At 34.6% G+C, this 24,757-nt stretch overlaps 4 protein-coding genes across 5 annotated transcripts; 3 read left to right on the forward strand and 1 right to left on the reverse strand.

The window, feature by feature from the left end:
* The first annotated feature begins 1,110 nt into the window (after positions 1-1,110).
* Positions 1,111-2,524, forward strand: LOC140662856 (dynein axonemal heavy chain 7-like). The gene is made up of 5 exons (XM_072886563.1): positions 1,111-1,521; positions 1,782-1,930; positions 2,012-2,165; positions 2,266-2,412; positions 2,471-2,524. Exons 1-5 carry the CDS (start codon positions 1,111-1,113, stop codon positions 2,522-2,524), a joined length of 915 nt encoding a protein of 304 aa, XP_072742664.1.
* Positions 2,492-18,504, forward strand: LOC140672575 (dynein axonemal heavy chain 7). The gene is made up of 44 exons (XM_072904826.1): positions 2,492-2,691; positions 2,827-3,203; positions 3,278-3,499; positions 3,679-3,976; positions 4,171-4,518; positions 4,596-4,861; positions 4,989-5,142; positions 5,230-5,456; positions 5,516-5,717; positions 5,799-6,033; positions 6,125-6,240; positions 6,532-6,810; positions 6,950-7,207; positions 7,270-7,554; positions 7,625-7,873; positions 7,960-8,305; positions 8,386-8,555; positions 8,636-8,767; positions 8,859-9,080; positions 9,237-9,688; positions 9,880-10,074; positions 10,146-10,293; positions 10,364-10,585; positions 10,675-10,847; positions 10,922-11,231; positions 11,306-11,551; positions 11,629-11,858; positions 11,947-12,166; positions 12,308-12,496; positions 12,590-12,964; positions 13,134-13,306; positions 13,405-13,650; positions 13,708-13,995; positions 14,117-14,308; positions 14,379-14,605; positions 14,701-15,074; positions 15,142-15,322; positions 15,395-15,583; positions 15,641-16,238; positions 16,315-16,525; positions 16,905-17,139; positions 17,388-17,539; positions 17,620-17,901; positions 18,135-18,504. The coding sequence occupies exons 1-44, from the start codon at positions 2,593-2,595 to the stop codon at positions 18,339-18,341; spliced, it is 10,800 nt and encodes a 3,599-aa protein (XP_072760927.1). The 5' UTR covers positions 2,492-2,592; the 3' UTR covers positions 18,342-18,504.
* A 91-nt stretch (positions 18,505-18,595) lies between these two features.
* On the reverse strand, positions 18,596-20,801 carry LOC140672545 (uncharacterized). The gene is made up of 7 exons (XM_072904792.1): positions 20,741-20,801; positions 19,865-19,961; positions 19,565-19,742; positions 19,331-19,466; positions 19,060-19,209; positions 18,853-18,982; positions 18,596-18,787 (listed from the first exon to the last, which is right to left on the reverse strand). Exons 2-7 carry the CDS (start codon positions 19,943-19,945, stop codon positions 18,596-18,598), a joined length of 867 nt encoding a protein of 288 aa, XP_072760893.1. The 5' UTR covers positions 19,946-19,961; positions 20,741-20,801.
* Positions 20,762-24,243, forward strand: Rilpl (Rab interacting lysosomal protein like). Of its 2 annotated transcripts, none has more exons than XM_072904778.1 (6): positions 20,762-21,683; positions 21,807-21,927; positions 22,051-22,178; positions 22,585-22,955; positions 23,182-23,280; positions 23,358-24,243. In XM_072904778.1, exons 1-6 carry the CDS (start codon positions 21,372-21,374, stop codon positions 23,479-23,481), a joined length of 1,155 nt encoding a protein of 384 aa, XP_072760879.1. In that variant the 5' UTR covers positions 20,762-21,371; the 3' UTR covers positions 23,482-24,243. The 2 variants fall into 2 exon arrangements, with proteins under 2 accessions (XP_072760879.1, XP_072760870.1); XM_072904769.1 differs by having other exon boundaries at positions 21,807-21,951; positions 23,358-24,242.
* Positions 24,244-24,757: the final 514 nt, after the last annotated feature.

Consider the following 24,757-nt stretch of genomic DNA (forward strand, 5'->3'; position numbering starts at 1 on the left):
GCGTTATAACGTCATTAAGGATATTAATGAAGGATATTTACATCCGGTAGCATTACCATCTATCATCTAACAATCTAATTCGGTAAACAGCGTTAAATAGCTAATAAGTAGCGTCTTCCCAAACGCACCTTTATTCAATAATCTTACGTAATTGACATAACATTTCTTTAGCCTCAGAATGATTGCTATGGTAACGTAAATTAGGTTTCAAGACAACTTCTTGCGGCATAGCATATTCATATTCCTACAGGAGTGATTTGATGTGAAGTGAAACAATAATTTAAAAAACTTAATGAGATAAACATGAAATAATTAAAAACAAGTTTTTGTAATATGATGTGTTATTATATATTTTTCTGTCTTCTTAAGTGAGACTCTAAACGGTAAGTTATAACAATTATGACATTTAAAGAGAAATTTGAAAGTAACTCTATTGTATATGTGTCATTTGTAATATCAAAATCATTTTACACTTTTATATTCAAATTACGCATGCATATGTAATATTTTTAAATTAGCATAACAATTGTGACAGAAGAATAAAAACCTGATTATTCAGTGAAGATATCGTATTGTGTACAAGAAAAAAAGCGGAAGAGAAGAGAAAAAGCTATGGAACAAGATAAAAACGACAAACAAATCGATAGCCATAAATATTCGGAAGCATACATAAAATCAATAAAGCGAAGCGACGTGTTCGAAGAATCACACGTCAGAAAATCTCGTAAAAAACATTGCGATTGGATGAAATCCAGTTCCGATACGTATTGCCCAAAATTAAACAAACATTATGTACGTCAAAAAACTCTTGGTCATTTGAAAAAGTATGTTGTAGATAAACCAAGTGTTTCTGACTTGCCGCAAGAATGCGAGACTTTATCAAGGTAAACAATCAACGATTTACATAATCGATAAAATATTATTTGTTAAAATAATTTACAAGCTTCAGTATTTGATTGTGTCGTATATATTCTCTCTTTTTCAATTAAAAAGAATATTATATAAACTTGAAGGAGTATCTTACCGTCAAAGAAAAGAGAGAAAAAAAAAATCGCACCTCAAAAGGACGATTACTATACATTGCTACGTCAGCAGAGAGCTGAATTTCGGATGCACCTGATCAGAAAAATTAAAGGGCCGGAAAAAAGCCGAAAAATATGCGACGATTGCGCAGTAAAAAAGGAAACAGTTTTAGCCGATGATGAAGATGTTTGCGAACAAGTAGTTTCGAGCAGCGATATCGCTGCTCACGCTTGGCTCACGGAGGAAGACAAGAATCTCTTGAGGTATTATTACTACATTCTTCATGAGATCGATGACGTTCACGCAGGCACCTTAGATTCTGACACGTTAAAGAAGATAACGAGCATGGTGTCCGTTGAATGGCAGGAGAAACACAACGAGTGTTTTGATCGATTGATTCGGGAGTTAAAAAGCGACTACGTTACCAGCATGAAAAAGTCCATCGTTGACTTTGTGTTACAGGAACCATTCGAGGAAGCGTACAGTCTCTGTGCACCGGTTAGTATTATAATTTCTGCATATAGTATAATTGCGCATAATACATTGTACAATGAAATAATACTATTCTGACTAGCATTTCTTTAAAAAAATATTATTTTATGTACAATATCAAGTCTAATGCGTTGCACAGCCAGCATAAACATTTAATTGCCTTTGTATCCCAAAAATAATACAATTTAAGAAAAGAACAAAAAAAGGGGTAGTTTTTATGCTAAATACGATTCCAAATTATTTGTGTTTATATGTACATATTCCAGCCATTGTTCTCCCGAGGAATCGCCGAGCCACTCTCGCCGGAACAAGGCGTTAAGTATCAAAAAATTAAGATGAAATTGGAAAAGAGATCGATTATTCTGTATCATTCATGCATACGTAAAACTTTGGATTACTGGTATCGCGAATACGGGTCAGTCATATTGTTATATAATCATATTGATATGTACCATTTTTAATTCCAAGTAATGATAATACTTTGAAATAATTGTAGAGAAGTTAAGCAAGTAGACAAAAGAGAACTGGCATCGTATGGACAGCCGTACGATCTTTCGACATTTGACTACAAATTCATGACAATACTCAGAAACACGAGCAATGATCTTCTCAATCGATGGCTGCCAAAAATTTGCAACATTTTACTCGCGGTAAGAGATTCAATTTTTTAGTAATTATAAAATAGTGGAAAAATTATTTTAATTAATATAAATTTTAGCATACGTTTTTAATAAAATTCTTTATATTTAGGTTTCGAAGAAAGGAAATTTACCACCAGCGAACGATCCACGATATAACAAATTTTTTAATTGCCTTGCCTATGTCATGGAAAATCAATTGCGAGATTTGTGCTTACGTTCGATCGAGGACTACATCGACTATCTTACTGACGTGGGTGTGAGTATAGATATCTCTTACTTAGAATTAAAACTTGTAAATGTTTCCAACATTTCAGTGTATTGAATACAATTATTGCTCGAACAGTATACAAATTATGGCTTTAACATAGACGTCGTGGTGAGGAATACGTCCATCACTTTCGATCCTACATTCAATGCATTCGTAAATGGGCTTTCAATGTTGCTGAATTCTCTTTACGAGGCTGTAACTACTTTACCACGCGCGGAGATAAAACTGGAGTGGGTTTATCCTGATGGTGTAGCTGAACTGCTCAAGGTATTTTATATAATAAATTATAAGAGTTGCTTAACTATTATAAGAGATTATAATTATCATTAATATAATAGCTTGAAATGATAAAATAAATTATGTTACACTATTGTAATCTTTAACTTCCACGTGTTTCCGTAGCCAATAATTTCTTCAGAGTTCCTTGAGCAACATGCAAATATTATATCAAACTTAATTCAACAATACAAAACTGATCCAGAATTACAATTACATGAATTTGACAAATATATGAGTTTAATAAACGGCGAAGATGTACAGCATGTTGAGGATTTTCTAAAAGCACAACCGCCCAATCCATACGAAAAATATTGCGAACTCATTGATTATTACGATCGATTGAGCAAAAATATACGGCTAGAATTTTATTGGACGTTTTTCACCGAACTCTTTGAAGTTCGCAGGCATCATATCATAGACCATATTGCTTCTACAGCTGCTCATCTAAAGGACGAATTAGTTTCAAGAATGGTTGCCGATTACCAGCAAAAAGTTCGAGCGTACGTCTTTTATAGATTTTTAAAAATTATATCATTTGATATAAAACATAATAATAATCTTACCTAATTACTAGTATAGGAGATGTTTATCAAAACATTTCGGACCAGGCATTAAGTATACCAGCCAATACATCAGAGCTCATGAAACTGCAAGCTTTTATACATAAATCTGAAAAAGAAACCGTTTATGAATTAGAGACTCAATTGAGAGAAGTAATGAAATACATAATATTTTTATCAGATTATCACCATTTAACGCCAGTCGAGTTAAAAAGCAATAATTTTGCTTTTCATTGGTGAGTGCAATTTTAATAATTTAATTTACAAAAAAAAAATTATATTTTAATTAAACGTAGACTAAAACAACGAATTACATTTGATATAATTATGCGGAGAGTATGGAGGAATTGTTGTAAACAATATATATCTAAAAATTTTTATTAAAATTGCATGTGTTGACATTTTGACATATCAGGTATCACAAAATGCCTGAAATATTCGAAAAACATCGAGAGATAATCGCAAGTAAAACAGGGGAGTATCAGGCAACACTCAAAGCTAGGATTGATAAATTCGAGCAGGATCTTCAAATTTACGAAAAATACTGCAACGAATTGCAGTACTGGGGTAATATCGAGGAGATACAAAGATACAAGAAGAAAGCTACGAGTCTCGATAACAAACTGATCGCCGCCATGGATATAATCGCCGAATTTAACGATGAGGAGAAATTATTCGGCTGGGAAATATCACAGTATCCCTTGAGGAAGAAGGTAATGCAATTTAATTTTATTATATCTATCCATATATATTTTGAGTTTGCTTTGTAATCCAGTATTATTAAAAATATAAATTATATAAATTATTATACACATTTATGTTTTTCTGCCAAATGTCAAAAATTCTTGAATTTTTACATCCTTGCTTTTTATGCTGTTCCCTTCCCATTTTTATTTATTATATCTAGATAGCTGATAAATTGACACCGTACAAAAAATTCTACGACATTGCCTGCGAGTTCTTGACTAACTACGAAATGTGGACGGAAGCTATGGTGGGTTCTTACGATCCCGAAGTGATTGAAAACGAAACTGGTATTGCATTTCGTACGGTGTACAAATTGGAGAAGGCTTTTCAAGAACCCATGGTGAAAAAGCTGGCGGAAATCGTGAGAACGAAAATCGAGGATTTCAAAGAGCACATGCCAGTAATATTGACACTCGGTAATCCTTCCCTGAAGAGTCGTCATTGGGAACAAGTCTCGGAGATTGTTGGATTTCCGATAAAAGTCGATGAATATATGACGTTGGCCAAGGTAAATCGCAAATCTGACGAATCTGTCAATAAACAGATAAGAGAGTTATTGTAATATTTACATACATATATTTGTAGATTCTCGATTATGGATTAGGCGATTACGTGGCGAAATTTGAAGCAATATCCGAGGCAGCTACTAAAGAGGGCAATCTGGAGAGAGCCTTGTTCAAGATGTATTCTGACTGGGCAGATATTGCGTTTACTGTTAATCTTTATCGTGATACCGGCACATATGTCATTGCCAGTGTGGATGAGATACAGCTGTTGCTTGACGATCACTTAACGAAAGCTCAGACTATGAAGAATTCTCTTTATATAAAGCCGTTCGAAAAAGAAACTCTGTAAGTTTCTTCAAAAAGCTTCGATAATTTTATTTTTAAAATCTTATTGTTAAATGTTTTTTAATCAGTTTTGTGATAAATCCTTGACTCAAACAAAATTTGTAAAGATGTTTATGCTATTCGTCAGAGAATGGGAAAACAAGTTGCTCTTGCTGCAAGATATCATGGATTACTGGCTAAAAGTTCAAGCGACGTGGATGTATCTTGAACCGATTTTCACATCACCTGATATACAGCAACAGATGCCGGAAGAGAGTCGGCGATTCAGTGCCGTAGATAAAGTTTGTAATTAAACCAAGTTATTTTATACCACATATACATATAAATTTTAAACAATTTAAAATTGAAGATACATACGTGTAAGATAGATTTGGAGGGAACTTATGACAATCGTCGCAGCTAATCCAGCAGTCATGATCGTCGTCGATATCGACAAAATGCTGGATCGTTTGAAAAAATGTACCAATCTGCTTGAATTGGTGCAAAAGGGACTCGCTGCTTATTTAGAGAAGAAAAGGCTCTTCTTCCCGCGATTCTTCTTCCTCTCCAATGACGAACTCTTGGAAATATTATCCGAAACAAAGGATCCCACGCGGTATGATTTGTTAGACTGCTCGTTATCATTTGCAGTTATTTGTTTAATTGTCATCGTAGGGTGCAACCGCATCTGAAAAAATGCTTCGAAGGCATTGCAAAATTGAGCTTTACCTATATCATGGAGGCCACAGCAATGATATCATCCGAAGGGGAAGAGATTATTCTTGAAGACGTAATCGATACAGCCGCTGCGCGGGGACAAGTGGAAAAGTGGCTCCTCGAACTCGAAACTGATATGAAAAAAAGCGTAAAGGCTCAGGTTAATCGAGATACAGAAGTCAACTTTTTCTATATTAATACAAATCATTACATTAATACGTTAATCTACTTCTTTTTTTAGGTAATACGCGCTAAAAATGCTTTTCCGACTAAAGCTAGGAGTCAATGGATCCTGGAATGGCCGGGTCAGACTATTCTTTGTGTCAGCAAATTATACTGGACGGCAAATATTACCGATAAACTTCCACAGGGTCTCGAAAGTTTAAGAGATTACGTAGAAACGTGTACATACGAGCTTAATGAAATTGTTAAGCTTGTTCGTGGTAAATTATCAAAGCAGAACCGAACGACTCTAGGTTGAAATTTTGTTCTGAGAAATAATTTAGAAAATGTAAGTTGAACTACACAATTGCTGAAAGAAAAATTATTTTTTTTTTATACTTACAGAAGCTTTAGTGACACTAGACGTTCACAGTCGCGACGTATTGATTCAACTATGCGAGCAAGCTGTGACTCAAGTCACGGACTTTAAATGGCTTTGTCAACTGAGATATTACTGGGTAGTAAGTAGATCTAAATATACAGTCGGACCTCTTATCTTACGACCCTTTTATGCTACGAAACCTCTTATCCTACGACAAAAAATCCTCTCATACTACGACCGCGAGAGGGAAATTATACCCCCACTCTCAAATTTTTGTCGTAGGATTAGAGGTTTAAGGGAAAGATTCCGGACCGAAAATGTCGTAGGATAAGAAGTCCGACTGTACCTATATAGCTGTCACACACATTGACATTCCATTCAATAGGTATATATTGTTAAGAGATCAAAATTTTTATTTCTTTCCACACAGGACGAAAACTTGCACACGATGATGATAAACTCTAGGCTGATTTATGCATACGAATACCTGGGCAATACATCGCGATTAGTAATAACGCCACTCACCGATCGATGCTATCGCACCCTCTTCGGCGCCCTTAGTCTACACCTTGGCGGCGCACCGGAAGGACCTGCAGGAACAGGAAAAACTGAAACTACCAAAGACTTAGCAAAGGCAGTCGCCAAACAATGCGTTGTATTCAATTGTTCGGAGGGACTGGATTACATCGCCCTGGGCAAATTTTTCAAAGTACGACAATTGAAAAGATTTAATTACAAATATATTTAATTACAAAGAAAGATTTAAAGTTCAGAATAATGATATGTGTAATATATTATAAAAAAAAGTAAACAAATTGTCTCTATTTCGAATAATGTTACATTACCAGGGATTGGCTAGCACAGGTGCATGGTCTTGTTTCGACGAATTTAATCGCATCGATTTGGAGGTCTTGTCGGTTGTGGCACAGCAAATCTTGACTATCCAACGTGCTATACACGCGGAGAAGAAGACCCTGATATTCGAAGAGACGGAATTGAAACTCGATCGTACCTGCGCGGTATTTATTACGATGAATCCGGGATACGCCGGCAGAACAGAATTACCGGATAATCTCAAGGCCTTGTTTCGACCAGTAGCCATGATGGTGAGCTTTGATCAAAAGTGATGTTGTTTTCCGTAAATTTATATTTTACTGCTCGACCTTAGGTACCGGATTATGCGTTAATAGCAGAGAATACGCTATATTCGTACGGATTTTACGATGCAAGACCTTTATCTGTAAAGATAGTTATGGCTTACAAATTGTGCTCGGAGCAATTGTCCAGTCAGAATCATTACGATTACGGGATGCGAGCTGTAAAGTCCGTCTTAATTGCGGCAGGGAACTTGAAATTGAAATATCCGAAGGAAAATGAGGACATTTTAATTCTACGTAGTATCAAGGATGTGAATTTGCCCAAATTTCTCAACGAAGATATACCTCTGTTTCACGTATATATAAACACATGCATTTATATAAAAGCAAATAAAAGAAGAATACATTAAAATTATGTTGTCTTAGGGTATCATTTCGGATCTTTTTCCGAATGTACAACTTCCAGAGCCGGACTATATGCATTTAAATGCATCTGCGTACGAATCATGCGCCGCCGCGAACATCCAATGTATCCCGGTATTTCTGGAAAAAATTCAACAGATCTACGAAATGATGTTGGTCAGGCATGGATTCATGATCGTTGGTCATCCCTTCGCCGGCAAGACCACGGCCTACAAAATGCTAGCCGATGCCCTCGAAATTTGCGAGGAGAAAGTAAGCGCCCGCGTGAACCTCAAAGTAACAAAATTAGATACATACATATAATATTATTTAATCAATCAAATTTAATTATTCTTTAGAACCTGATAGATGAGCACAAGGTGGAAATAACGGTGATTAATCCAAAAGCGATAACACTGGGACAGTTGTATGGACAATTCGATCCGACGTCTCACGAATGGTATGATGGAATTCTGGCCATCAGCTATCGGGCTTTCGCGACCTCGACGAATGACAATCGAAAATGGTTGGTTTTCGACGGCCCGATAGACGCGATATGGATCGAGAGTATGAACACCGTTCTCGATGACAACAAGAAACTGTGCCTGATGAGCGGAGAGATCATTCAGTTGGCACCGACGACCAACTTGATATTTGAACCGTTGGATCTGGAAGTCGCTTCACCGGCCACGGTATCTCGTTGCGGTAAATGGAATCTTTTTATAATAACACAAAATAGATGAAGCACAAAATAATTGAAGCTTAAAGATCGTTTCTCGAAACAGGCATGATTTATATGGAGCCTGAAACGTTAGGATGGGAGCCTTTATTAAATTCTTGGATAGCAACATTGCCAGTAGTGATAGACGAATGGTTACGTACCTTCCTATATGAATCGTTAGTTCTCAGATTTTGCAAACCTCTCTTTCATTTTTTACGCCGGTGCAATGTAAAGGTAGACGATTTCTTTGTTATAAAGCGAGAATTGATTTAGCACAATAAAAGATTTCATATTTACACTTGACTAATCCGTAGGAAATATGTCCGATGCCCGATTCGAATCTTTTACGATCCGTCACTTATCTCATGGATTGCTTCATGGATGATTATTATAACGAAGAAGTCGTAAAGAATATAAGCGAGCTTGATTTGCGAGCGCAGATAGAGGTTGAAAAATTCAGTTAAATTCAGATTAAATAAACGATAAAATATTACTCGTGTATATAAATGATAATTTTAAATACTTATGTATGCATAGGGTTCGTTCTTCTTTTCGTGCATTTGGGCGATGGGAGGCACGTTGGAAGCCAAATACAGAGAGCAATTTAGCATTTTATTTCGCGGACTTCTAGAGAAAGAATTTCCACCTGCCCTGATAGATCAATTTCAGTTACAAGAACCAGTTCCACCGCCTTTGAAACCTTACATCTTTATCATGCCAAAGCATCATCTCGTATTTGACTATAGATTTATCAAAGAGGTGAATATAAGCATATATTTCAAAGTTTATTTATCTAATTTTTTAACATCCAAATGAAAAAAAAAAAGAAATGTTTAAACTTTCTTTACGTAATATCTGGTTTTTATTTTTCGCAAAGCATTTTTATTATATCCAGCTAAAATTGCGTTATTTCAGGGCAAAGGAAAGTGGAAATTATGGTCAGATGAATTAATATTCGCGCCGCCGATTCCGCGTGATATCCCAGTCAATCAAATAATCGTGCCAACGATAGAAACAATACGATACACGGCGCTCTTTCAGATGTTGATCCAGCACGAAAAACCTGTGCTCTTTGTGGGCCCAACGGGGACCGGAAAGTCCGTGTATATAATCGACTTTCTACTGAAGAAAAATAACGCCGCGGTAAATAAGCCGTTATTGATCAATTTCTCCGCGCAGACCACCGCTAATCAGACGCAGGATATTATTATGAGCAAGCTAGATCGCAGACGTAAGGGTGTCTATGGCGCTCCTATAGGAAAACGCTGGATCGTCTTCGTCGACGACGTCTCGATGCCGTTGAAAGAAATATTTGGAGCACAACCTCCTATAGAGTTACTACGACAATGGTTGGATCATTGGCAGTGGTAAAACATTTTAAATTGTATTTGATTTGATTTATATAACGATATTAATTTATGAATTTAATTTGTATAACGTGATAAATAATTAATGTGGGATTAAGGCATTACGTATCTATGACATAACATTCACTTACAAACATTATGTTAATTTTAATTTATAAACACTACCTTCACAATTTGTTACTTACTTATAGGTATGACAGGAAAGAAGGAACGTTAATAAAATTGATCGAGATTCAATTAATTTGCGCTATGGCTCCGCCATTTACCGGGAAAGATGTCACGCCGCGATTCAAACGTCACTTTTTCGTTCTGACGATATCCGAATTCGAGGATGACGTTATGATTACGATATTTAGCAGAATCATTCTGTGGCATCTTGATACAAGGTTTGTAAATTAAAAAAAAAAGTGTTCACTATTCAAGGAAAATACATTTAAATTTATTCGTGTTATTGTAGAGGTTTCAGCAAAGAATTTGATCCGTGCATCGATCAAATTGTCCTTGCGACGTTAGACATTTATAAAGAGAGCTTGTGCAATCTGCTACCGACACCTGCAAAATGTCATTACATGTTTAATCTTCGAGATTTCTCCAGAGTAATCCAGGTTATTCAAACATTCGTATTAATTATTTTAAAAAAAAAATTTCGTGTCAAGTGTTGCAATTATCATATAGGGAGTGCTTCTATCAGTCCCGGAAACCATGCCTGCGCTCTCAAATATGAAACGATTATGGGTTCACGAGATACTTCGAGTATTTGGCGATCGTTTAGTCGATGAAATCGACATCAATTGGCTGATAGAGCAAATAAACGTGACACTAAAGAAACGCATGGAAGTTCCACTGGAGGATCTTTTCGAAGACTTATTGCCTAAAAAAGAACAATATATTAAAAAGGTAAGATCATCCTGAGTTTCTTCGTTAATAAAAAAGAAAGTTATACTCTTTCATCATAAATTAATAATTGATATCATAAATTTTTGCAGATCACCATAAACGAATTACGAAACTTTATATATTGCGACTTTATCGATACCAAGGCGGATGTCCGTTTGTACCAAGAAGTCAGTGATCTAGAACAATTACGAGAAAACGTGGAAACATATCTTTCCGAATATAATTCAATGACCAAGAAGCCTATGAACTTGGTATTGTTCCGGTAAATCTCTGTTTTACAATCTTGCTAAATATTCTTGCCTTGTCTTGTGTACTAAATTCAGAATAAATATAAAGGTTCGCCATCGAACATCTGTCGAGGATAGCTCGTATCATTAAGCAACCACGAAGTCACGCTCTTCTCGTCGGAGTTGGCGGATCCGGAAGACAATCTCTAATCAGGCTGGCGTCGCATATTTGCGACTACGACGTGTTCCAGGTCGAAATTACGCAACAATACGGTCAGCACGAATGGCACGAAGATATCAAAGCTATTTTAAAAAAAGCCACTGCCACCGAGTTGCACTCGACCTTCTTCTTCAGCGACACGCAGATTAAAGAGGAAAACTTCTTGGAGGACATTAGCAATATGCTTAATTCTGGAGAAGTAAATAAATGTGACAAATTATCTGTTTGTTAGTAAAATTACAGAAAATTTCACAACTTTCGATTTTCGCTCAGGTGCCCAATATATATGCGGCTGACGAGAAGGCTGAAATATGTGAAAAAATGAAAAAGATTGATCAGCAGAGAGAACGAGCATTACAAACAGACGGTAGTCCTGCAGCGCTTTTTAACTTATTTGTGCAAATATGTCGCGATCAGCTACACATCGTTGTCACCATGTCCTCCATCGGCGACGCTTTCAGGAATCGGATCAGGAAATTTCCGGCATTAGTTAACTGTTGCACCATAGATTGGCTTCAGGTATTGAAATAAACTCTAAAGTCATCAGACATTTATTATTTAATACAATGCTGTATTATATAATTGATTTACTCAAGCCATGGCCCGAAGATGCTCTACTGGCTGTAGCGACGAAATTTTTATCAACAATCGAACTCACTGATCACGAAAGAAAGGCCAGTATTGACATGTGTCAATTTTTCCACGTGTCAACTGAAAAATTAAGCGAAGAATTCTTACTTCGTTTAAACAGACACAATTATGTGACACCTACTTCTTACCTCGAAATGATCAACACCTTTCACAGTTTACTTGACAAAAAACGCGGGTATGTATATATATATATATATATAAGAGTATGACTTTTATTTCGATCTCAACAATTTTCCCATGATTAACTTTCCACAATATCGCAGAGAAGTGCTTCGCGTTAAAGCTCGATACGAAGGCGGATTAGGACAATTAGACAGCACGCAGCATCAAGTGACAGATATGCAAAATATATTGAAGCAATTGCAACCGAAATTAATCTCCGCCACGCAAGATATCCAAAAAATGTTAGCCGATGTCGAGAGAGAAAATCAAGAAGTGGCGGAATTTGAGAAAGTTGTTAAAGTCGACGAAATCGCGGCACAAGTAAGGCTGTGTATAATCATGATTTTAAAAAATACATATATTATTAACGTTAAAATAAACATTAATAATATATAAAAATTCAAACGAATGAAATATAATAATTATATTCCTGTATGTAATAAAAAAATATTGCTGCATCAGAAAGTAGCGGAAGAAGCAGCTGTGATAAGAGCCGAATGCGATGCTGACTTGGCTGAAGCCATGCCTATTTTAAATCGCGCTCAAGCAGCACTGGATACGTTAACAACGGCAGATATTGCGGTGGTAAAAGTAATGAAACATCCACCGTATGGCGTGAAACTCATTGTGGAGAGCGTTTGTGTTCTCAAGGTATATAATAAAAAATAGCACGTATTATCATTCGCGAAAAATCTGTAATTATTATCCAGACATATTTGTTAAAATTTAAATAAATTATTGCAGCAAATAAAACCAGAGAGAGTGCTGACAAAAGAGGGCACGCATGTTGATGATTACTGGAAAGCTGCCTTAAGAATGCTAAGCGATGCTAAATTTTTGGACTCGCTGCTCCATTTTGATAAGGACAACATACCGGATAAAGTGATAGAAACAATACGAACTGAATACCTGACTAATCCAGACTTCGATCCGGAGAAAATAAAGAAGGTCTCGACGGCTTGCGAAGGGTTGTGCCGTTGGGTCATCGCAATGTCCGAGTACGATATAATTGCTAAGATCATTGCTCCTAAAAGACAAGCTCTGGCGAAAGCTGAAGCTACTTATCACGACGCCATAGAAAAGCTAAACTTAAAAAGAGAACAATTACGCCAAGTACAGGTATAACATTACTTTTCCATCTAAAATTACTTTTTCAATGAAACTTTAATATCAAGTGATTTATAAAATTCAACTATAAGAAAATAATAATTAATAAAAAAATAATATATATCATTCTATAAGAAAAGAAATATTTATAAGCTTTACATTAAAATCCTTGTCGTAATAGGAAAAATTATTGCACCTTGAAGAAACCTTAAATAAGAAGAAAGCAGAGTTTCAAACCATGTCGGATCAGGTAACAGATTGCGAAACGAAACTAAAACGTGCTGAGGATCTTATCGGAGGATTGGGCGGAGAATATGCGCGTTGGTCTCAAACTGCCAAACAATTGGGCGACAAGTAAGATAAACCCAAACCATCATCTTTTGATTTATTTCATAAAATCTCATTTACTTGGTCCAACATTCTTTCTACTTCATTCTTCTACTTTCTTATAGATATTATCGACTAACGGGCGATATAATAATTGCTTCCGGCGTAGTGGCTTATTTGGGTCCATTCACCATGCCGTTTCGCGTGCAGCAGATAAGCGAATGGGTGCATCTCTGCACGGATCTGGGCATGATTTGCAGTCACGATTTTCAGCTGCGCGAGGTACTCGGCGATCCGGTTTTAATCAGATCCTGGAACATCGCCGGGTTACCCGCCGATGCATTTTCCGTCGACAACGGAATCATCGTTATGTAAGTCGATTATAATTTCGAATAATAAATCTGCATTGTACAACCCTGGATTTTTAGGAATGCCAGAAGGTGGCCGCTAATGATAGATCCGCAGAGCCAAGCCAATAAATGGATTAGAAATCTGGAAAAGAAAAACAATATAAGCATTATTAGGCTGACCCAGCATGATTATATAAGGATTTTGGAAAATGCAATACAATTTGGACAACCGGTACTACTGGAGAATGTGGAGGAAGAATTAGATGCCGTTCTTGAGCCGATACTTCTCAAACAAACATTCAAGCAAGCCGGTGCATTGTGTATAAAATTGGGCGATACCGTAGTAGAATATAATACTAATTTTAGGTACATTTTAATTATACATATATAGAATATATTCATAAAATAATCATAAAATATGAAATGAAATTTGTTTGTGCATTGGGCATAAAATATATAATAATTATTACTATTATCACATTGACAGGCTTTATATTACGACAAAATTAAGAAATCCTCATTATCTGCCGGAAATAGCTGTGAGAGTAACTCTACTAAATTTTATGATAACACCGAGTGGTTTGGAAGATCAGTTGCTTGGTATCGTGGTCGCGAGGGAAAGACCCGACTTGGAATCAGAGAAGAATATTTTGATCGTGCAGGGTGCTGAAAACAAAAAGTACACGTTTAGTCTCATTACATAGTATCCAGTATTTTACATTTTATTCTTATAAATTTATTCTACATAGAATGTTGAAGGAGACAGAAGATAAAATCTTGGAAGTACTTTCTATGGCAGAAGGTAACATCTTAGAGGACGAGGAAGCTATCGACATTCTAATGATGTCCAAAAATTTAAGCGACGATATTCAAACGAAGCAAGCGGCCACGGAAGTCACAGAGAAGTCGATCGACGCCGCGAGGCTTCAATATCAACCTATCGCAGCTTATTCAACTATATTATTCTTCACGATAGGTATCGTAATAGTTAAAAATAAAAAATAATATAAAGAAAGCAGAAAACTTTTTTCAATGAAATTTTAACCAAGTAATTCTTTTTTTCTTTTGCAGCGTCTTTAGCCAATATAGATCCAATGTACCAATATTCGTTGGTCTGGTTTGTAAATCTTTACAATATGGCTATTACCAATACGGAACCAGCTGACAATGTTGAGCAACGTCTAAAAGACCTGACCAAATACTTTACATATTTCCTTTACGTCAATATTTGTAGATCGTTATTTGAAAAGGATAAACTACTTTTCGCCTTGCTTCTTATCATCAATCTGCGCGGAATTAACGATATACCGGAAGCCGCGAGTCAATGGCTGTTTCTGCTAACCGGTGGAATAGGTTTAGAAAATCCATATGTCAATCCCACTGAATGGCTGCCTGTTAAACAATGGGACCAACTATGCAGATTGGATAGTATTATAGGATTCGAAGTAAATTGCTGGATAGCCGCGCGCTCGCACAATCGATATTCGTAGAATGTACATGTTAATTTTGTAGGGCATCAGAGAATCGTTCTCCAAAGCCACCAGCGAATGGAAAGAGATATTTGATTCAAGAGAACCGCAGAAACGACCTTTCCCACCTCCATACGAAAATCTAAATTTATTCGAACGCTTATTAATTCTACGATGTATCCGACCTGATAAAATTATCTCGGCTGTACAATTATTTGTTGAAGGTATGAAATACAAGTTGTACGAATATTAGATTTTTTTTTTACGGATACCGATCGTCTTTTCGAATATTGTAGAAGAATTAGGCGCGCAATACGTGGAAGCACCAGCTTTCGATTTGGAATCCTCCTTCGCGGATTCCAACTGTTGCATTCCATTGATATTCGTCTTGACACCAGGCGCCGATCCGGCGCAAGCCTTGCTAACATTCGCTGATGAACAAGGCTATAGTGCTAAACGTCTCTTCTACTTGTCTCTCGGCCAAGGTAAATATTCGTACAGAGAGATTTCTTATAAAAATTGACAACGCTGTTATTCATCAGGTCAAGGACCTATAGCGGAAAGTTTGATAAAGGATGGCGTTCAACATGGCAACTGGGTAGTATTGCAAAATTGTCACCTGGCTAAGAGCTGGATGCCAACACTCGAGAAGATCTGCGAGGGTTTGATACCCGAAACGATTCATCCTGATTTTCGGCTGTGGTTGACCAGTTATCCCGCGGAACATTTTCCCATCTCGGTCCTTCAAAATGGCATCAAGATAACAAACGAGCCACCCAAAGGACTCAGACCCAACATCATGAGATCCTATGCAAGCGATCCGATCAGCAATTCCGAATTCTTCGAAGGTTGCATACAGAGTGAGAACTTCAAGAAGCTCCTGTACTCGTTATGCTTCTTTCACGCTGTCGTGCAAGAGAGACGCAAATTTGGCCCGATCGGTTGGAACATCCCTTATGAATTCAACGAAACCGATCTGAGGATCAGCGTTCTACAATTAAAAATGTTTCTGGATGATTTTGAGGATGTACAGTTCGACGCTTTGAAGTATCTTACGGGTGAATGCAATTACGGAGGAAGAGTTACGGACGAATGGGATCGCAGGACGTTAAACACAATTCTGGCAAAGTTTTATTGTCTGTAAGTAACAGTGAATTATGTAATTTTACATTTATTCATGAAGAAATAATTATTCATATCGTATTATATATAATAGAGAGGTGTTAGCCGATAAAATATACTACTTCGATGAATCGTCCACTATTTACTACTGCCCGATTGCCAGAGAATACGATGCGTATGTCACGTACACAAGAAAACTTCCGATAATTACTGAGCCAAGTGTATTCGGTATGAACGAAAATGCCGACATTCTTAAAGATCAACGGGAGACGGATTTATTATTTGCTTCGCTGCTGCTCACTCAGGTAAATTTTCATCTAAATAATAATGATAATTGTACACCTCATCATATTCATCTACTTTTTTTTCTTATTTCATCTAACATTATTTAGGATCGAACGGTACGTAATCATGATATTGTCATAAAAATAATAAAATCTTAATTAATTAGCATTAGTAGATTTTATGTAATTTTTATTTACCGCTCGCATCTTTAGGATCGTTGGAAAATTAAAAGAGAGGTAGGTGTTTTTTACGCCCATTCTTTCAAAGTAATGATTTGTTATTATTGTAAATGAATTCTCTTCCCGAATCCAGTCTAGAATGGAACTTTATGGACTGGACTAATTTAAATGAAAATAATGAAGAATATTCTATTATTCTATTTTCTTTTTTATTTCTTAGGAAGCTGTCAAACCTGGTTTGAGACCAGCGTCTGACGACGAGATAGTTTATGACGTCGCGACAGAAATCTTAGACAAACTTCCAAATGATTATAATCTCATTGAAGCGCTCGCGAAATATCCTACATTATATAGCGAAAGCATAAATACTGTACTGGTGCAAGAAATGGATAGATTCAACAAATTATTACGTTGCATCAGAAATAGTCTCATCAACATACGAAAAGCTATCAAAGGTGTTTATTTATTAATTCTTAAAAAAAGTGCAAAACTGATTGATATTAACTCAAACCAAAATTCAATAAAAAATACAGAAAAGAGAGTAATCATTTTCCGTACTTTTTGAGAAAGAGAGAGGGAGAGAGATTCTGGGTTTCAAATAAAAAATAAAAATAATAAATAATTATATAATGGATTCGAAAAGTTCTTTTGTAATTAAATTTATAAAAAAATGATATTATCATGACATGTGCTCTTCATTTAGGTATAATCGCAATGTCTTTCGAGCTTGAAGACATTTACAAGGCAATTTTAATGAGCAAGATACCTCTTTTGTGGAAACAAAATTCTTATCCGTCCTTAAAGCCTTTAGGCAGTTACATTAGTGATTTTCTACATCGTTTAACATTTTTACAGGTAAATATCTATATACTATGTTCAATTTTTACTCTTTTGAACTGGAAACATTTATTTCCATGTAAAATTTATTACTGAAGAAATGGTATGACGAAGGACCGCCAATCACATTCTGGTTACCAGGATTTTACTTTACGCAAGCATTTTTGACCGGGATACGGCAAAATTACGCGCGAAAGTATCAGATTCCTATAGATCTTCTCGCGTTTGACTTTGTAATCCTTAAAGAAACTGTCTTCATGTCCGCACCCAAAGACGGCGTTTACATTTATGGATTATTTTTGGATGGCGCGAGGTTCGACATGGAAAAAATGTGTTTAGAAGAGAGCTTCCCCAAAGTACTTTACGACAGCGTACCTTTTGTAAGTGGCTTCATTCCTTCAAACAAAAGATATACAGACACGTTTGTCAAATAATGAACGACATTGATTCAAATTAATAATAAACTTAATTAAGTTTGGGAAAATGCAAAGAATGTGCTCTTGTTCTTTCTAGACGATTTTATCAAAATATGTTTTTAGAAATAAAATTCTAATTTTTTTTTTCACGTATAGGGTGAGAATCTTACTTTTTCGCGATGCATTTAATTTTACAGTTATGGCTTATACCGATAAAGAAGCAGGATATCGAGGAAAGACTATCGTACGTTTGTCCGCTGTATAAAACCAGCGAACGTCGCGGGGTACTGTCTACCACGGGTCACTCCACGAACTTTGTCATAGCCATATGGTTACCCACAATTAAGCCGTCCGAGCACTGGATTATACGAGGAGCGGCTATGCTTTGTCAACTTAGTGAATGAAAAATAGCAAATTACGTAAATGTCGATTATTATTAATCCGTCCAATTCTTACCATTGCATAGATGTGTATTTGATTTGAAAAAATACTATCGATAGTTTTTAAAAATTTTTTAATCTCTTTAATATTTATATATTGTTAACAAAATAAGAATTACCGAAAATTTAAAGATGCCTAATACTTTGACCATGGCTGTATAAAGACAGTTAATATATATAAATAAAATTGAATATCTTATAATTAACACATAAATTAACTATTTTCTCCTCGCTTTTCTTCGTTTTCTTAAAGAAATACGCTCGAAATATGCCTTCCATGCTTTTTGAATAATCTTGGCAGCATGATTTCGTCTAAAGAATTCCAATTTCTTGGTAAAGGCTATCATCAATGCAATTTCTCGCTCCTTTTTAAATTGAGTATATAACACCCGTTGTACACTCAATTGATCCTGGTGAAGAAAATCAATGTTAGGTAGAATTGTGTACATCGAATATTTAGGATCATAATACTTACATTTATATTTTTCGTTTCTTCTTTAATAACTTCCTTGTCCTTCGACAACTTCTCCGTCAAAGCATGAAATGCGCCGATATCGCGATCATATTTAGCGAGGAGATCTATGTATTTTTGCTCAACTTCTGCGCTAAAATTTGTAATACATTATCTGAATGATAAATTGAATCATGTGTCTTTTTGAAAAAATCACATCTTAATATTTACCATACGTCGAGAAGTTTCCTTTCAGTTATCGCATTGAACTCCATGACACCATGTAATTTGCGTTTTGCCAAGTCTATTTCAGATTCCATTGACTTTTTTCGCGTTTCTTCTCGTTCTCTTGCAATTAACATCTTTCGCATTGATTCCTCCCTAAAATTAATAAAGCTATATGTTATTATTTATGTAAAATTGTTTATAAAAAAAATGTTATAAAATTTTATATATTTGACAAATATAATTTTTATTCAAATAAAAATAAATGTTTTAATACATTTCTCTTGGTATTTCTAATTCTGACGTTTTTCGAATACTTCTTATTATTTCTTCCTCATCGTTTACACAGACAAGAATATCTCTTAAAAAAATTTCAAAATTCGAGTTTTGTTCGTCAGATATTTTCTGCAAAACTGTCAATTAATATGTAATTTAATATGTGTTCTAAATCTAAATAATTAAGAATATATTATTTTATTTTATTATAAAAGGAAAAATATATATATTTTACCTTCAAGTTCCGATAAGGTTTCCGCTATTTTTGTTCGGTATTCATGCAAATTTATAACATGCATACGTTCTACTTCAGAACTCCTTTTCATTCGATATTTGACAAATTTTTTAAAAAGATCAATAAGATCAATGAATTTTTTAAGCAACGACGAAGTTTCAATACCACGTTTTTTAATCTATTAATAATGATTAAATGATAACAAAAGATAAGCTAAATTAAACAAATAAATTATATATATATATATATATATATATATATATATATATGTGTATATAATTCCATAGAGCTATATATTACCGATTCTTCTAGCTTGCTAGAAATTCTCGCCAAAAGTTTCTCCATTCGAATTATCGAAATCGCGATATCTTCTTCGCTCATATTTATTGCTATTTCTCTATAAAACACAAAAATCTTATAATATATGTATCTCCGCTTGTAGAATTATTCGAGATGTCAAATACACATTTAACGATCCAACAGAGTATAAATTCCTATGGTTACCGTTCTCATAAGTTTCTTATTGTTAGACAAAGTGTTCTAAATAAAATAGCCTATTGTAGATCATCTTATCATAAAGTTTTAATTAAATTTTATTTTAAAAATCAATCTCTCCGATTTGAAAAAAAGTATATATTTCCTTTTAACATATATGTTACATTATATGTATATTATTTTATTGTATATCGTGTTATGTTAGCGATTATTATCTTTCGCTTATACATAATACAAACCAATACAAACATATACAACAATAAAAATGAAAATTCTTTTAGCAAAGCAAAAATAGCCGCTGTACTCTTGTTTTTCGTTTTATCGCATTTTATCATTTTTATCACGTTTTATCATTTTTATTACGTTTTTTTAAAGCGTATCTTTAGTATGTGATATATATATATATATATATATCAAATAATGTCAAAGCCATGATTCATATTTCGCATCATTGTGCAATAGATGAAACACGAACTAAAAGAGGTCCGTGAACTAAAATTACGAAAATGTCAATAGGGATGCGCTCGGAAATCCTGTGGGGTAAAGGTAGCATTTAATTGACCAATCAGGGCAGTGAAATTTCTGCTCCTCTTGACTTGATTGGTCAATTAAATGCCACTCTACCGTGCGGGTAGGATTTTCGAATGCACTTTGGGAAAAACGATTTTTCTCGTTTCTAACGTTTCACCCGATATTCCGAGAGAAGGCGTTCCTCTCGTCCTCGCGAGTCGCGAGCTCGATGAATTTGTCATCGTGCACGTATCACGCGCACATATATTCACAACACACACGTATACACGGTGAATAATCTCAATCATCTGCTCCGCGCCTCCCATCTCCCATGTATGCGACCGGGATTTTAAACATGACGTTTTGAATGCAATTGCTATGATATCATTCATCGGAGCGTGTTGTACTTTCCGAGCTGGTGTTCGATCTGGAAACGACAAGTGCACGACGATGCAAACGTCCATTGCACGATCGCAGAGCAAGCTGTTATTTTGACAATTAACGCCACACCTAAATTACGCAATTTATTTATCACACTCCTGGCGTATTCGGCCAAAGCATATTCCAAGAAGTCTTCTTTCCCTCGATATCTTCTAGTGCGTGCATGAAGATTCCGTATAGTCGGCTGTGATATTTGTAATTTTATCCTGTATGTATAGAAAAAGGGACATTTAAATCCTAGATTTTGATCCGTAGAAAAGTGAAAAATTCCTCTGACCAGAAAGATTTCCATGAGACTTCCTTTTTTCTAACATTGAGCAGGTGTATATGCGTAAAGCGAGCAGCGACTAAAGTTATATTCATGCCTTTTTGCCTGAGAAGTAACGCAGTTTGCAAAATGGAAGAATATTCTGTTGCATCTGACGTGTCGGTGGTTGATGTATATGACATTGCATCGGAGATAGGAAAGGAATGTGAAAAGCTTATAGATGTGTTTGGAGCACAGTCAGTGACCAATCTTATGCCAAAGGTAATCAATGCTTTAGAGTTACTCGAGAATCTTGCTATCAAGAATGAACGAGAAAATACTACCGTGCAAGAACTGAGCGCTAAGATCTCTCAGCTTGAGAGCGATAAGATTGGGAAAGCTGAAGACAGACAACGATTTGAAAAGGTAGTTATTACACTTATGTCACATCATAATTATAAATTTTCTTATAATTTGTTTAATTCATAAACTGTTGATCGATGATCCAATATATGTTTCCCATTGTATTAAAATCATTTGATTTTAAAGGAACTGGAGCAAATCGAAGAACACTGGAGACAAGAGTCTCGTGATCTAGTAGCCATGGTTACTAGATTACAGGAAGAAAATAGACGATTAGCAGAAGCCCTGCAAGAGTCACAGAGCGATAGTCAGTACAGCAGTAAACAAACAAGTACTAACACCATTTCACTCTTTACTAATCCAATGAGTATTAAAACGTTTTGTTAAATATTAATGAATGGATGAAATGACTACCTGCATTAATTTTTAGCTATCACAGCTAGTCAAGAAGTTGATATAGCAGTTCTGCAGCATTTAAGATCCATGATAGATAAGCAGAGAGATCAGATCCGTGCTAGAGATCGAGAATTATCGCAAAAAACTGCAGAAATTGAAAATGTAAATTGGTACTTATATCTATATACAACTCAATTATGTATACACAAACAGAAAAAGTTTTCCGTTTTTAAACTTTTCATTTTAACTGTCAAATATAGACTTGATGCATGAAATTCAATACATGCTATCTACAGGATAGTTGGCCACTGACTGATAAGAATTGTCAATATAACAAATATAAATAATAGTAGAATAAAAGCAAATCGATTGGAATCATCGCTCACAAAAATTTAAATGTACAAGACCTAATCTAAGAAATAGCACACCTGTACTTGAGAATTAATACTAATTACATGATAGTTACATTTTTCTTAGTTTGCATTTATGTTTGTGCATATATTAATATTACAATATATTTTTAAACGCCACTAAGAGAATAGACATTTAATTTTATCGTATTGTATAGTTGACTGCACAGGTAGAGAAGCTTACTGTAGTTGGACGGGAATTGAAACGTAAACAACGACAAGCGCAAATGCAAGCCCGAGGTTTAGTGGAGGAGAGAGCCGACTTTTTAGCTCAACTGCAGGATCAGAACCGGGAACTTATAAATCTCCGGGGTCGACTTGGCATGGCTAAGAAAGAAAACGAAGATTTAAGTAAATTACAAGGCTGTCCCGATTTAACGAATAAGGCAATTTACGACTTGGACGATCCTGATAGACCCAGATTTACAACTGCTGAGCTTAAAGAGATTTTACACGAACGAAATGAATTGAAAGCAAGAGTTTCAGATCTCGAGGACGAACTGGAATTATACCGACCAAAACCTGAAATGTACGTCATTAAACGTTAGAAATTTTATAAATTTTATAAAATATATTACATAAACTTAATATATAAATTACATAACAAAATTACATAATTAAAATTTGTGCAAAAAATATAAATTATACATATTTTCTTCAAATAATATAATATTTTGTATAAGTAAATATAGATATACCACAATGTTTCTTTATATAAAGTAAATTTATACCATTTTTTGTACGTTATTTCACAGTCCAGAGGATGATAAAGATGCACCTGTGCAAGGACCGCTTCCTTATGAACCAGATGATGCACCCTGGAAGAAGTCCTCCGAATCCGGCATTCGTAAATTGTATGTATATATATATATTTAATGTTTCATTACATGCGTTTCTTGTTATTTTTATATGACACGTGTTAATTTTACAGTTTCCGAAAGATATTCTCAGAATCAAGCAGCAGCTTTCTCGGAGGTAGCAGTCCCAGACGAAGTCTTTCTAGTCTTTCAAAGATGGCCCTATCTGGTAGCAGTACCTGTGATACGTCTATATAATGTTTTCTTAAAAATACGTTGGATAATTTTAAGTAACTGGATCGAATAACCAAGGACGACGTTGCTTATATATATATATACTTTTCATATACATTTTCATTTTACTTACACATTCTAACTGCTCGGTATGCATACAATTTTAACATAGATATGGATCTTTATAACAAATATAGTTGACATTATTAAGACCTGATTCATAGTGGATAGAGATAGATATGCATGAAATGAGCAAATTGAAAATTTAAGTATAAACTTAGAACGAAAAAAAAAAATTCGTATGTATATATTTGTATAGTTGCATAAAAGGACTGTGCATATTTAGCTACACGACCTTAGTATGTCACATAACTTTGTTCGTATAATTTTTATTTATTTTTTATTATACATTCTTAAGCATGTGAAATTCTAGAGATTCAATTTTTATTTATGCATAGGATAAATTTGTGATGCTTGTAAAGAGGATAGTAGCACAAATAGAAAAAAACATTCTCAATCTCTTAATTAAAAGTACTAAGTGCGTGTAGGTTTAAATGTGTATTGTGTGATACCAAAGCATTCGCGCGATTACTTTTTACTACTTTTAAAGATTTATATTCTATCTTTTAGTATCTTTAGTAATTTACTTTATTCTATTAACATGCGATTTTAATTTGTAAACTTTACAATCAAAGTAACAATTATCTTAAAAAATTATATTCTTTTAATAATTTCTCTCTCAGTAAATTCTATGTTGATCACAGTTTATATATACTTTTTTTATCTTATTTATTAGTTTTTTAATATATTATTTCTTACTTTTAATATATAAAAATACATTTATATAAAGCTGATAATGTTGAACTTGTATTGTTGCATTTATCTTTACATTTTATATACTACTTATAGCTGTAAGCAACAACATATCTGTATTCAATTTTTCTATTTCCTTCACAATTTTGCAAACAAACAATATGGAATCTAATATATTTCAGAATTTGTGCCATTTATTATTAAAATAAAAATAAATGTGAGTACATTTTCCTTTCCATATTACAATTGTAAATATACTCATAAAACAAATTGATTTAACTGTATAATAATTTCAATATGTGATATGTTCATATAGAAATATTAGTGTTATTTTTCTCGAGTATATGATGACGATATAATTAAAATATTAACACATTTTTATATATACATAGCAAACATCACAATATTCAAGTAACTAAAAAATAGTAAAATAAAGATGTATTATCTATAATGTAAAGTTAATAAGTAATCAAAAGAAATCTGCAAT

Source organism: Anoplolepis gracilipes, chromosome 1 (genome assembly GCF_047496725.1).
Source record: "Anoplolepis gracilipes chromosome 1, ASM4749672v1, whole genome shotgun sequence".
NCBI lineage: Eukaryota > Metazoa > Arthropoda > Insecta > Hymenoptera > Formicidae > Anoplolepis > Anoplolepis gracilipes.

Coding starts and splice junctions, on each gene's coding strand:
- Rilpl (XM_072904769.1), top strand. CDS start 21,372: ATGCCTTTTTGCCTGAGAAGTAACGCAGTTTGCAAAATGGAAGAATAT. Junction 21,952..22,050: donor GTACAGCAGTAAACAAACAA/GTACTAACACCA, acceptor ATTAATTTTTAG/CTATCACAGCTAGTCAAGAA. Junction 22,179..22,584: donor AAACTGCAGAAATTGAAAAT/GTAAATTGGTAC, acceptor CGTATTGTATAG/TTGACTGCACAGGTAGAGAA.
- LOC140672575 (XM_072904826.1), top strand. CDS start 2,593: ATGTTGCTGAATTCTCTTTACGAGGCTGTAACTACTTTACCACGCGCG. Junction 8,306..8,385: donor GGCCACGGTATCTCGTTGCG/GTAAATGGAATC, acceptor TTCTCGAAACAG/GCATGATTTATATGGAGCCT. Junction 10,294..10,363: donor ATTTCTCCAGAGTAATCCAG/GTTATTCAAACA, acceptor ATTATCATATAG/GGAGTGCTTCTATCAGTCCC.
- LOC140662856 (XM_072886563.1), top strand. CDS start 1,111: ATGCACCTGATCAGAAAAATTAAAGGGCCGGAAAAAAGCCGAAAAATA. Junction 1,522..1,781: donor CGTACAGTCTCTGTGCACCG/GTTAGTATTATA, acceptor TACATATTCCAG/CCATTGTTCTCCCGAGGAAT. Junction 2,413..2,470: donor ACTATCTTACTGACGTGGGT/GTGAGTATAGAT, acceptor CCAACATTTCAG/TGTATTGAATACAATTATTG.
- LOC140672545 (XM_072904792.1), bottom strand. CDS start 19,945: ATGAGCGAAGAAGATATCGCGATTTCGATAATTCGAATGGAGAAACTT. Junction 18,983..19,059: donor AGGAAACTTCTCGACGTATG/GTAAATATTAAG, acceptor TACAAATTTTAG/CGCAGAAGTTGAGCAAAAAT. Junction 18,788..18,852: donor AAGAAACGAAAAATATAAAT/GTAAGTATTATG, acceptor TTTCTTCACCAG/GATCAATTGAGTGTACAACG.